Source organism: Trachinotus anak, unplaced genomic scaffold (assembly GCF_046630095.1).
Source record: "Trachinotus anak isolate AG129_WGS33_773 ecotype Australia unplaced genomic scaffold, CSIRO_AGI_Tana_v1 ptg000010l, whole genome shotgun sequence".
NCBI classification, from domain to species: Eukaryota; Metazoa; Chordata; class Actinopteri; order Carangiformes; family Carangidae; genus Trachinotus; species Trachinotus anak.
In genome coordinates, this window is record NW_027273861.1 from 14922326 (window position 1) to 14937120 (window position 14795).

Consider the following 14795-nt stretch of genomic DNA (forward strand, 5'->3'; position numbering starts at 1 on the left):
TTCTTTGTGTTGTATTTTTTTTTATTTAGTGTTCTTCAGTGTTTTCATTTGACTGAAATAAAAAAAATAAAAAAACATAGGTGAGTTTCCTGTTATGTCCAAGTTTCAAACATAGAGGGCGTAATAGTTCCATGGTCAAACTCTCCAGGCGTGCAGTGGTATAAGGGTACAGGCTTTCTTATACCTAAATAAACTTATTCTAACCATAATTTATCTTCACCCCAGTTTTTGCCTGCTATCTGATATTGAAACACCTTTGTGGGCCATTGTGTGAATTCAGGACAAGCACATATATTTAAAAAAAAAAAATCAGCCAACAATATGAAATAGGATAAACTTTTTCTTGCCTTGCAAGGAAATTTGTGTGTTGTAACAAATGTACTATCTGGTATGATATGATGCCTTAAAGGAGAAATTAATCTTCCATTTGTCAGACAACATTGCCCAGTAGAGAGCATCTTTTCTGCAGCTTGTTGTGTAATGTCTAGCTCAAGACAGAGCTTTTCCAATAGAAAGGCAATGTTAAAAAAAAATAACAAAATCTTTATGGATCTATGGCAGCCTCTCATAAACCACTTCCCCAGTGAGCTAAGTGACTTAATCCAAAGGTAAAGAGCCATATTTGATTTTAGAGTCTGTGGTACTTCTGTGATACATGTCAGAAGTAGATTGGCCTGTACACAATGGTTGTGATTACAAATATGTGAATGGTGTAGTCCAGGTTTATAATCTAAACTGTTACATTATGTTGTATATTGCTGTTATACAAATAAAACAATTATTAAAAGATATTCTGCTGAAACATAGAACAGTGAAATCCTGACTGTTCTGCGAAAAAAAAAAAAAAATAGCTGCAGACTTGTAATGAAATATCTGATAATCTAATCAGTTGTGAAGCCTGGTTTTGGGTATTTATAGATCTGATAGCCCTGCATGCCCTCCCGCCTTCTTTAGATTATACTCAAACAGGATTATAAATTCACAATGTGTGTGTGCGTGCCTGTAATAAATGTTTTGAGTTTGTTTACATATTTTGTGCTCATCCAAAAGCACTGCTGAATGTACTCTCCTGTCACCATCCTCCTTTGTACAATAGAGTAGTCTCTGAAATGCACTGCTAATGACCATGTAGCTATGACAAAAGACTGAGCTCCGTGCCTTTAATGTTGGCAAGTGTAGTGATGATAATCACACACGGAGCGCACAGCGGGCCCCCTGTGAACTTCGCTGTGTGTTTTCTGGTGAGTGAGCCTATAGAAATGTACTACATCAGACACACAACATACTTCTGCAAGTGTGAGGAAGCTGCCCCCCCCCCCAACACACACATACACACACACATACACTCTCTGTCTCCTTCACACAGACACACCCACACAACACTGGCGCCAACAACCAAATCCCCCCCCATCCCCTCCTTAACTGACCTCTAATTATGTCATGCGAAAAAGCTGTGTCCCATTGAAAAGCTCTCTTAATCAAACCCAATTAATTCCGCTATTTTCCCTTATTATCCTTTGCAAGGAACGCGTCTTTCCAATAAGACTGTTAACTCCAGCCGTGGCTCTTTCAGATCTGCTGGGTGCAGGAGCGAAATAATAGACTGCACAATTAATCAATTAGTCATTAGGGACTCAGTTGTTCTTAATGAACACAGTAACCATGTAGTAGTGGTGATTCAGCACTTCCTCTGAATCATTTGTCTTCCCCAACAACTTTTAACTTTAAAGACTGACATCTTCATCTTTGTGACCTTTACAGTGAGACTGCTTGAGAAGACATGAAAATGTGCAAATACTACAATTGATCACCTTTCAGATTTTACATGTTTTTGATCATTCTAAGAAACATATTATTCGTAATGCTGTTACTCTGCTCCTATAATGATATATAATATATGATATAATGATGCATCGTTTGAACAAAGGTGCTTTAGTGGTGTTTTTAACCAGCTGATACCAAGTCCTTTCTATACATATGGACCCAACCATTAATAATTCAAGCTGTGAGGCAATGTAAGGTATACCTGATGCTGTGATATATTGTTTTTTTTAATGAAACAAAAAAAACTCTAAGTTTCAAATTATGTCAGATCTTTGGGCAATCAAGTCTTATCACAGGCAAAACTCAAGTTAAGTATAGAGGTACTTCACTGACAACTGAGATATGGTCAAACTCTCTTTGAACAGCTAAGAGACCAGATGTTTAGAGTATTTACCACATATACTCTACTATATGTGGTAAATACTCTAATTCTTGATTAATTCTTGACCTCTACCAAGGTCAAGGATTAATCTCCATGCCCAAGTATCAAATCTTTATTATGCATATATTTCTGATTAGATGTACCCTTTTGCTCTGCCTACTTGCAGATGAACATGAAAGGCACAAGACTTTCATATGTTATGTTTCAACAGCAATCACTTCATTGTTGTATTAAGGCACAGATTAATATTCAGATTTATTGTCCCAAGTATCGGGTCAGGAGGATTACCGACTGCGCTTGTGTGTTTTACCGCCACAAGACTCACCATTTTTGCCATCTTCATTGTTCAACATCAAGAATTATGTGAGCAGATTGACTTACTGTACAATCCAGATGTCCACATTAGATTAGGTTATGTTTTGGATGAGCACATATGTAATACAGTAAAAAAAAAAAAGATGCATCAGTCAGGAACATTGAGCTGAGACATTGTTAGCAGGTTGTATTTGTAAACGTATAGTTGAATTAGTTATGACAATTGTTTTTACCTGTGTGCCCTCTGCAGAGCCTTTCTAAATGTTCAATAATTTTAGAAAATAGGTTCATTTTAATGAGAGTTAAGAGAGTAATTTGCAAGAATACCATATCAAAATCTATTTGGCTCACTACATTTTGGAGTTTGCATAGTAGAAAATAACTCTCCATCAGAAATTTTTTATGTTGATCTGCTGCTGCTCTTTTTCCCATGCTTTTCATTGTAGCACGCACTCGGGCTCAACGCATGCTTACCCTGGCCCCTGGCTGTGGCTATAGTCCCGACCTGGCCCCAGATGAGCAGTGCCAAGCTGTCCAGCAGTTAGTTAGTGTCTGTTCAGGCCCAGCTCAGCCTGGCCTGGCCCGGGTACTAATCCCCAGGCTGTCAGAGGACCCCGCTCTGAACTCATCCTGCAACACAGGAAAACGCTCTAATTGGGGGATTTTCTACATCATTAACTCTGATGAGCAGCCATCCCAACCTCCCTCCCCTCTCCCTTTTCCTCTCCACTCTTACTTCCCCTCTCTCTCTCCCTCAGCCTCTCTTACTCCCACACTTTTACTCCAGCTTAATCTCTTTCTTAATGTTTCTCTTTTTACGTTCTCCCACTCTGACTTCCTCACATATCTCGGTCTCTCCTTTCATCCTTTGTAGTCCAAAGCATTTTTTCCCTTCATCCACAGAGTGTTATGGCTGTTAAGCTCTTTGGAAACACCTTTGAGATAAGACCTCATCAACCTAAATCAACATGTGAGCGTAGTGAAACTCTCTAGTCTTACATGTGCAATTGTTATAGTTATAAAAAGTAAAGTGTTATTTCTATGATCCCTGAGATTTGAGTTCACAAATGGGCTTTCTTTTGTTCTTCTTCTTAACAGTTGAAGTTATGTCACATGATCCATAACTGGGTTTACTTTTGTTTCGTGCCAGCAACTAGCCAGAGTTTGTGTCTTTAATGTATTATATCCAAGTAACAGAGCTAAACATGGGATTTGTACATGGGATTTTCTGAAAAATTAATATGTCAAGATTCTGAAAAACCCAAAAGGTCGTTTCACTCTTCTAAACCTCTGGATGGATAAATATTTTGTCCACTGCAGTAGAAAAGAATTTCTCGCTCTTTCTAATCCAGGTTGCTACTCTAAATGACACATCCTAAAATAAAATAAAAATAAAAATAAAATATTTCAAATAAAATTATTATATATTGATATACCTAATACTACCATTATTTATTTTGGTTTTTGTTGTATAAATCAAGCAAAGACATGTCATTTCCGGCTACCCTCTTTGTTTGGATTTGGAAAAAGACCCCAATCAGAGAAACAAGGTAAAAAATCTTTATACTGTGCAGCAGACACAATGTTTTCTCGTCCGGATGTTTACTGACAGTCTTTTCTGACATCTGTAAATGCCAAATGCCTTCAGATCAGCAGAAAGTGTTGTTAGAAATTTTTGGCATAATTTGATCCTTGACCATTAACACACCACTGTTGTGTAATGCAGTATCTAATCACCTCAGGACATGTGAAAAAAAACAAAAACAATTCTCTGTTACTTCCACTTGCCAACCCATATGGGCCTTGACGTGAGGTCCTTCCAGGCCTCCATCTGTCCAGGAAAGTGATTCACACACTGAGAAGACCAGCTAGCACGGCGGCACTGGTCCCTCTGTGAACATGTGTTACAGCGGCTGAGCCTGCCGGCCTGGGGGCAATTAGGGAGCTGGGCCCTGCGGTCAGAGGCCCCCCTGGGAAGCCCTGATTGATTGGAGTCTCATCTTCCTAACAGGCTGGCACCCTGCCACCAAGCCATGGAACAGCAGAGAGGATTGGGAGGGGTAAAAAAAAAAAAAAAAAGAGAAAGAGCTCTTATATGACAGAGAGAGAGAGAGGGAGAGAGAGAGAGACCACAAGTGTTAGAGGAAAAGAAAGAAAAATGTCTCTGCCCATGTATGTCAGATGATAACGATTATACTGTAGTAATCTTGGATTGCTCTTTAGAATTAGTGGGGTAAAAAAAAATACAGTGGGAATATGTGGACTATGTGGGAACAAGTGCACAGGTCAACATGAAAGCACCACAGTGAGAAAGTGGAGATACATATTCTATCAAACTATATTTATTTTCAGTAGATCTTCATTCTTTCCAGAATATGGACAAAAATTATCCAGACAAAATCAAAAAGAAATAAAACAATATCACTAAGACAGATATAACTACGACACATAATAAACAAAACAGCCATACAGGAAACAATATCCTGTGCATTTTCACATAAAAAAAATTAAAACTGGCAAACATCTAGTGCAGTTTTGTCCATTATCTAACCTTTGGCTTATTCTTGGTCCAAAAATCACATTTATGTAGCATCCTAAAGAAGCTCTTAATGTGCAAGGTAATCTTCATTTCCTCTGCAGTCCTGGTATTATCCAACAGAGAATTTAAAGATCACTAACCAACAACATTAAAACAAAAAACTACATGAGAACTGATCATGAACAGAGGATGTAACACTATGTTTTCCCTCTCTGAATAGTACAGCAATGGATTTTCAAATGAACCAGAAATGACTATTGATATTGCTCTTGCTGCTGTTGTAGCCGTATTCATGAGTTGCTGTCAGCACTAGTATCACATCTTATTAAAGTGAAATATCACATCCATACAGTGGGCAGTTATGGGTAAAATGAGTCTCCTTTTAGAAAAAAAAAAAAATAAAACATACAAAAGATTCTGAAATTGCACTTTAAGATTAAGGATTTTTCTCTCCCTCTTGCTCCATTGAAGTCAGAAAAGTTACCGTATAACTTTTCTGCCTGCACATAATTTTGTGAGATATTGTAGATCCTAAATATCTAAATACTGAATACTAGTACTAATAAATTTAGCTCTACTGCTCAAAAGAAATATACTGTTTAGAAGTGATCCTGTCTATCTTTAACAAAACTAGAGCTTAACTCTGAAACAGATGGTAAAAGACCAATATTGTGTCACTAATGACCATAGCAGCTACAGTCCATGTTTCTCCTCCTTTGATTGAGAAAAACAAAAAAAACTTCGATGACAAAATGGTTACAAGGGCCTATTTAGTGCAGCCTGAGACCGTTTCCCCCCCTTCAGTTTCAGACAAAGAGGATACACTTGGATCAATTGTGCCGAACAAAGACTAAACTATGTGGGGTGACGCATCACACAGGGCTCTTTCTGCTGCCCTGCACGTACACGCAGCCACCCAACACTGAGCTGCCAACAGGTTTTCACCTCCAACAGCCACTCAAGCAAAAAGAGGGTTACTCCACTCACTAGCCCTCCTTCCTTCCTTCCTTCCTTTCTTCCTTCCTTCCTTCCTTCCTTAAAGCATCTCAGCACAAATCAGAAAAGGATTATAATCGTGCAGGATTATTTTTTGGTATATTCTCAGTCCTGGTCCATTTAGAAGGTGCCATCATATCTCTGACTCTGGTAAAATGATCTATTTTACACTCTGTGAAGCCAAAAGTGGCAGAATTTCCTCTCCATGTAAATCGAAAACCACGAGCTGTCATCTTCCTCCAGTTATACCAGGGTATCTATGAGCTACAGACTCAAATATCTAAACTGTGCAGGAGGTAAGTAACAACATAAACTGTACTATGAGTGGGAGATGAACTGAAAAACCAGTTACACAGCTGTTATAAATCAAAAGATGAGTGAGAGAGACGTGCATTTACACAGTCAGACACATTGATAAGTGCCCCCATGCCTCGATTTTCTTTAAAAAGCTGCTCTCACATTAAACCGAGATTGGACCTTCATTCACAAAGTACTCAAAGACTCTGATTAGTTGACCCATGAAAATTCGACAATTGGATTAATTAGTAAAAACACAAACTTGCTGATGAAAATGGGAAAAGCAAAGAATGATTATCAGAATGTGATGTTTTGTCTGATTCAATCAATCTGATGGTTGAAGGAAAAACGAGAAAAGTTATAATACCTACAGCAGTGCTTCATTTAGGTATTAATGAATATTATAGCGTGTGTTCATGAGCTTCTGCCTTCTGACAGAAGCTGTCACAAGGGACAAAATTCAAAACATTGCTAGGCATGGAGAAAATTATTATATATAGGTTCAATGACCCCTGAAAAACTGCCAGTGTCAGCAGATAAGCTGTTCATGAGTTTGGGTACAAATTGTGATTAGGGCAATGACGAAAAATGTTTGCTGCCAGTTGACATTACCCAAAGCAACTCCTACAGTTTGGAGGGAGAACAGGTTAAATTTATCGATCCAGACTTGTCTGCTTCATGTCCTTGAGATGAAAAACATATGTAAAAAATGAAAAGAAAGTCCAAACTAAAAGTCCTAAAATCCTCACAAATCACAGTTCAAAATCCATTTCCTTTGCTTTGTGGGTAACAGACATGTCACTGCCATTTTTTCCAACATTGGACTTTATATCTGTCACCCTGAAGCCCAACAGAAAAACCTCAGCATCTCCCTTTCCCTACATCACTCACATGGACTGCCAGGCTTGTTAGTCACATGGGTTGCCAGGTCTTGTCCATAGACTGGATGTGTTCCTTTGCTTTCATTCTCAGTGCAGCGATACTAGAGCTGCGCTGGTCCACATCCTCCAGAGGGTATTTATCAGGGTACGGTGCCGGACACTGGTAAGGAGGAGGGGCCATGGTCTGCATCCCCTGACTCATGGACGGATGAGGATGAGAGTGAGGATGAGGAGGATGAGGAGGATGAGGAGGATGAGAAGGATGAGGAGTGGAGTTGAGGAAGCTGTGGCTGGGGTAGCTGGGCTGGAGGCCTTGAGGTGGACCCATGAAGCCAGGGATGCTGTGGACTGGTGTGGCACTGGACAGGGGAGAGGTCAGCCACGGGTCCAAAGGCAGGGAGTTGGTCATTGGACCCATGCTGGTGTGAACTGGTGCTGGGCGGTTGAAGGACAGCATGGGTGAGTCATGGAGCTTCATGGTGCTGGCATCCATTTTCTCCTGCCGACGCCATTTAGCTCTGCGATTTTGGAACCAGACCTGGAGAACAAAATCAAGTTATTATTAAGTGAATCTCGATATAAAGGAGAAGTATATCATCTATATTTCCGAATCTCACTCTGCTGAATTTCTTTATTGAAGCTGCAAGGATAGTCAGTATGTGCTGACCCATAAAAAGAGAGACTAAGATCCGACAGGGATCAAAATGTGCAGTGTGAAGGTGTTCCTGCAGGTGTTACTCTTTCCATCAGTGCTTTTGTCCAATAGCCTTGTAGCTACATATGACGTGTGTACAATTACAGTCGTTCAGAAATGTGGTGACTGATTCTCCATTAGCACAGCACTTCAAGGCAGCATCTAAACCCATTATATGTTTATAATAATATTTTCAACACTAGCCAAACATTCATTGAGACTTTTTAATTAATTATTGTCCTTGGAAAACCAGCTTGACAATAAATAAGATGAAATAAATCCTACTGGACATTGTTTAGACATTTTTTGACTACTTGTTGCTTTATTTACAGGATTTTGTGACAAGTGAACCATCTTTACAACAACTGACCAAACTTCAGCCACTGATGAAGGCCACACTAATTGGCTAAAAGCTTATGAAATTTCCAGGAAGTGGATTTCATGTTAATAATTTTTAGTCAGATTTCTTAAGAACTCTTAAGAAAGCTCTTCTACTTTTCACCTAATTTCAGCCTCTTACTATCCGGCCTTAAGCTCAGCCCTTCTGTTCCTTTAAAGAAGACACCGTCATGTTAAACACTGCCGCACCTTCGTCTCAATACCGCTCAATGTCAATTTACATTGGCATAGTATATTCAAACACTTGGAAACTTGCATCCTACTTGTGTAACTATTTACTGTAATCTCCTCACCTGAGCACTGATAAGCCTAAACCCAAAGGCTTGGCTTGTTTCTGCTGTCCTTAAATGCACCTCACAGCAATTTAACTCTTTGGGTTAACTGCCAACATGTGCTGTGATCATGAAGGCAAGATAAACACCTGCAGTTTCAGCACTTAAGAGAAGAATCCCTTAATGAAAGCATTAAGTCATAAATAACATAAGTCGTAAACTGTCTGGTTATTGTGCTGCTGCTGAAAAACACAATGTAGTAACAGACCAACACAAGAGAAACCAATGCAGCAACGAAGACAAACTTTAACACCATAGACCCTGAATATTTACTTCTGTAATCTGACAAATAATCTTGGGCTTTATCAATATGAGAACTCACACAAGGTACATATTCTCATCCCAAAGGATCTCTGTGATGCTGACTATTATATCTATAGACTTGTTTGCATGTGCTCATGTTGGTGCCTTTGATGTTGTGATTCCTCCCACCTGCACTCTGACTTCTGGGAGGTTCACCTTCATGGCCAGCTCCTCTCGGCTGTACACGTCTGGGTAGTGGGACTTCTCAAAGGCACGCTCCAGCTCATGCAGCTGGTAGGTGGTGAACGTGGTGCGGTTGCGCCTGTGTTTCTTCTTGGGCTGATCGTCCTTGCAAGGCTCTGGAGACTTGCCTTCATCACTGTCTGCGCTCTTCCTCAGCTCACTGAGTTCCTCATCGCACTTATTTGTGAATAAGCCGGTATCTGTTCAGCAGAGAGAAAAAGAAATATGTGGGTATTTTATTATATTGTTTTTATTTGCAAATGTTTATCATCTACTCAGGATTCTACATGTGTAGGTGCAGTCTGAATATATTGCATTAAAACTAAATTTTAGAGGAAAGGAAAAGCAGAGGGAAGTTGAAATGAAGAATGTAGTGCCCACTTTCCAGTAGAGCAAACATTAGTTTGACACCTGCAACAATAGGCTACTGTAGGTCAGTGAAGCAAGCAATCCCCTGAACTTCAATGAAGCTCAAAAACATTCCTAATCGGATTTAGAGAAGTTGTTTCCAGTGTTTATCTTCTCCAAAGGTAAACTGTCTTTAAAAAGAGGTTGGGAAACAAAAGTGTTCTCTTTTGTTGTAAATCACATTGTGATCACTGACACAGGACTGCAAAGCCACTGTTAGTTCATTCTCAGAGTATAGTTCATTATGATTAAAACAGAAGCCACAAAAACAAATCTTCGCTAAAATGCCCCCAAAATATGTCAGTGTCAGCAGTCCTGCTGACATTTGGTAACACTAGCCAGTAACAAGCTACTGTCCACAGACACTACAAGGCCTTTACTGCAACTGTCCCTCCTCATAATCCTCCAAGACAAACAACATCCTTTCCTCTCAATTGTTCTTCCTCCCATTCATTCCTAATATTCGGTAATATCTTCGTATATCACTGTCGAAACCACAGAAAAACACACAACATTACATGGAAAAGAATTAAGTCTTTAACACTGTCAAAACAAGATTGTCTGCTGAATTAGAACTAATCTGACCAGTACACAATTGAATTAAACAAAGTACAAAGACAGTGATCCGACAATCTGATCAGTTGCTCTTGTGCAGCAGCTACTCTACAAGAGTTTACGTCTGCCAGATTCAGACCTAATTAGGTCCTATAGTTCATTCAGGTTGTGTTGGATAAGCTGTCAAAAGTATGTTACATTGACTTTAAAATAACTTCCTGGCAGAGGTGTTAGAGTGCTCAATGTAGTCCCCTGTATGAAGTGCAAATATTACCATAAAAATAGATAGTAATATTACAGTAGTTTGGCCCAATTCCCACCAATGGAATAATTCAGAATTTTAATTTGTCCAATATAGTTATGAACTAACTAACTAAAAAAAAAAAACCTTGCATGCTAACTTTTTTTTTAGAGCATTCATTCAAATCTCACTGTCATCTTCAGTTTGCTCAGTTGCCAGGAAAAGTGAGTATGGTGACTTTATACCTTGCAACAACTGATTTTTTGGCTTCTGGGGGGCTTCAGAAACAAGTTAAGAGACATTTGTATTGTAATGACATATCGTCACCTTTTATGTTGATATGATGAACTTTTAAGGAAACAGTTACAGAGCAACATCAACATTTACTTGGAGTCATTTTCTAGTCTACCTGATGAATGTGAGTCCAATATTGACTTTCTTTTAGCTCTGCTTTTGGTCTATACCAACTCCTGAGGGCAACTGTCTGGCTCTTTAGTAACTAAATGCTCCACTATGTTCACCAGCTAATCGCTAACTGTGTCTGTCTGCAGTTTGGTGCTTAGCAGGTAGTGAGTGTACAATGGGTTTTAAAGTCTCAAATGCAAACAGCTGCCTGTGTGTGAATCAAAACAGTGAAGTGTCTGCCAGACAGCCACACAGTGACATGAAATGCATTAAAAAGCCCAAAAAGGCCAAAGAGAGCTGCAGATTCAGGTGATAATTCTCTGTATGTGCATCACTACGAGCGGCCTCTTTCGCATTTTCCTTATAAAAATATCACTTATAGCTGTTTTAAGTTACACTTAAGTTTCTAAAGTCAATCATGAACCTATATTCTTCACTACTGTAGTGTTGAATGTTAATTTCCTGATTATAGTTGGTTGTAGTTTGCATTTCTTCAATACATGTTGTCACTGTCCTTTCACTGCCTCAGTAAAACAGAGGGTATATGTATGCAAATGTGAGCTTGTTTCTGTTAATAGGATGTGTTGATAGAGAGAAAGGAGGGGGTCACCGTGGCCTTTCAACTGGCAAACGGGAGCAGAGGCAAAGGCAAAGCAGGATTTTCGGGGGTTCATTTATCCACCTCTCATTAAGCAGCTATGACAAAGGCCAGGCTCTGACAAAGGCAGAGGTCAGGTCTGGTTCAGTGACCAGCTCTTGGCCTGTCAGCCCATCACAGCCGCCAGTCTGAAGGCTGCCCACTGTTTATCAGCCAGCAGAACATCTCAGTACAGAGAGGGGGGCGACTGACACCGAATACTGAAAAGTTGCTCATTCAGGGGGAACTGGGCTGACTTCACAGGATAGTTATATACAAAAGAGTGATGTCATTGGTGTTGATGTACGTTAATCAAGAAAAACTAATGTCCCTCTGGAATCAGCTACTAAATTTAAATCACTTATAATCACTTTTCTGGTGAGGATGTATCCTTCTCCAGTTCATGGAAATTATATTTTTTGTTGTTTCTGCCCCAAAATCACCAACCACCTGCCAGATCCTGCATGTGAAAATAGCTTCAGATTAAACATGATAAATTTGATCCTTAGACAGAATGATAACAACACCCGAATGAACTACTGTACAATCTAATCTGCACAGAAGAGAAGATTAGGGGAATTCCACGAGGGGATGGGATTGTGCTCAGGGACATAAACCCCCCTACACCATCTTGTTCTGTGATTTATCTCTCAATCTCAGCCGGCACAGTTCACACAGTTAATGCAACAGGCTCTACACAGCTACAGCATATAACACACTGTTTCTCAATCTGCCTGTGAGTGGTTCCAAATGGAAGTGCACAGAAATGCTGGACCAACACATAAGATACAATGGTAATAAAATTGCTGCATTTAAATAGGTCAGATTTCTACTTAATTTGTCGCCACTGTTCAAAAAACAAAGGCTTTGATAATTGATTAAAAAAAATTATCTACTGCATGTCACAGGTCTCAGGACCACAGAGACCTGGCTGCTGTTGTAAACACACAAGAACAGGACTAATTTGCAAGTACCTTGTCTGTTTATTTCAGAGAGTTTTATAATTAATGAGATATCTTATGCTGAAATGATGCTCCATTGTTTGGTTGATTCCATTGTTTCATTTCCATTCAAGCTTTGTGTGAAAAAAAGATCAAGTTCAGACCCTAACGTTCAACTAAATATATACACCTACAGTGTATTGTGGATGTTTTTGTCTATCTACATGTCTATGTGATCTCTTTTAAGTGGATATTTTTATTAGTTTTCAAAGGTCTTTTGTGTGCTGTGCCTATTATACATGCTGTTTCATATGTTTCCTAATTGTTTTTGTGAAAAACCTCAAACACAAATTTATACTAGTTTATTCTGGTTCTTGAAAATAGTTTTGTTTGGACCATGAAAGACTGAACGGTCATGGTCAGTGGTCAAGGATTTATTATGTTTGTTCAGAGGCGTCAATAGTCAAACCTCAGTGCAGTAAAATCAATTTCATCTTACCCAGCTTTCCGAGACCAGAAACACTGTTGTAGAATCAATATCCTTGACAATCACATATATTTCGAGGCAAAAAAATCAGATGATTCATACACTCATACTCATTTTATTTTGGACCTCAACCAAAATAAAATGAGTACCTGGTGAATTTAAACTAAGTGCTCTGAATGGTGATAATACTATAATAAACTTTGTTGTGCCAGGATGGAGGCCAGCATCACCATCATCTTCTCTTACCATGGTACTGTTGCTGCTGCTGTTGTTGATGCTGCTCTGTGCTGCCATTTCTCAGAGAGGAGAGGTGCCCGCTGTAGGATGGATGTGACGGGGGCTCCTGCTGCTTCCCAGACTCGGCAAGGCCTTCTATGTCTACTTTATGAGGTCCTGAGGCCCCGGCAGGACTGAGGAGGGGGTCCTGGTCTTTACTGAAACCGAGAATGACATCAATGCTGTGGACGCGGCCTCCTGCAACGAAGCCCCCACCTTTTCCCATTTCGTGGAAGTTGCTGGGTGAGAGGCAGCTGTCGTCCACCATGCTCATGGTATCCAGTGATAAATGCATTCGAGCGTCTGAACACTCACCACGGCCTAAGGTGAGAGAAAGGGGGTTTAAAAGAAGGACTAACAGTACAGTAATAGGTCACAGATCATCAGGCTACCTTGGTTGACTTTGCTGATCCTTCCATCTTTTTGAACTCTATTATCCTCTAGTTGCAGGGGGTCGAGAGTCTCTTAAACTCTGAAAGCTACAGTGCATAATGGAAAGTGTGCTAATGGAAACTATAGGCACACAAGTTATATGTTAACCCATATTTAAATTTTTTTTTAATGAATGGTCAGCACTTACCGACATGCAGTACTGATTATGAATATAAATAAACTAGACATATATATTTTATATAATATAAAACAATAACCATATTGCTCATAAAATCAAACCCAGATTTAATTCTGCGTGTAAATCAAAGTGTCAAATCCATGTCACGTCAGGATCCAAATCTTGAAAGAGTAAGAAACTCTTTTTAGGTACTGCAAGTGGGATGTCTGAACCTATGGGCTGTGTAATACACGATTCATTCAGAGATTATATATGTTTTGAATAAAGCAATGGTCAATAAGAAATGAGGCTGATGTTAATTAACATGCCCTGTCTCTGAATAAGGAATAAAGTAAAGTAAATTTACTCGATTGGAATCGGGAGGATTGTGTGCAAAATGGATTCTGTATTCCTTTATCTATTATCTCTGTTCTGCTATGACATAAAAACAAAAGAACAAACTTAATGTGAAGAGCAGCAGGAGTATGTGGAGTTTTAATAAAATGTTCAGCCCATCTCAAGATTTAGCTTGACCCACACATCTCCAGCTTCGGGCACTTTCATGACAAGTAACAGAGTTGTACTTGAGTGTCAGTGAAAAGTAATATGAAACAATATCAGAGCTTACCTCTTGGAAGTAAATAGGTTGAACTGTTGAAGCTGCTGATGCTGGTGCTCCACCTGTTCACCCTCCAACTTCACTTTTCCATGGATCCGCTATGTACTCTGCTCACAGTCACTCAGCCGGCTTTGCTTACTTTGCATCTCTCTAAATAATTTCTCTATGTGCGACTGGCAGTCCTGACACAAACGCTCCAATAAAGTGCACGTAAATAAAACTGCCTGGTGCAAAGAACATTCAACGAATGAGTTGAGACCACATGCACTCCAGCTCAGAGAGGAGAGTGTAAGAGCAGAGAGACGGAGCGAGAGGTGGACAAAGCTGAGGGGGGATGTAGGAGGTGAAACGAGGGGATTAGGAGCGGGTTATTAATTGGAATCCTTCCCCTTTAAGAGTGATTGGCAGCTGTTTTCTGCTCAAGTAATTGTTTTAAATGTTATTTCCATTCACCCCCACAGGAGGAGGCCCAGGCTAATGAAGCCCAGACAAGACTTTCTTTCATAAATGTATTGTTTTAAAAACAAAAGA

General features: G+C 39.6%; 1 protein-coding gene across 1 annotated transcript; it reads right to left on the reverse strand.

The window, feature by feature from the left end:
* Positions 1–4841: 4841 nt before the first annotated feature.
* On the reverse strand, positions 4842–14558 carry rx1 (retinal homeobox gene 1). The gene is made up of 4 exons (XM_071487824.1): positions 14274–14558; positions 13066–13416; positions 9092–9345; positions 4842–7772 (listed from the first exon to the last, which is right to left on the reverse strand). Exons 2-4 carry the CDS (start codon positions 13388–13390, stop codon positions 7266–7268), a joined length of 1086 nt encoding a protein of 361 aa, XP_071343925.1. The 5' UTR covers positions 13391–13416; positions 14274–14558; the 3' UTR covers positions 4842–7265.
* Positions 14559–14795: the final 237 nt, after the last annotated feature.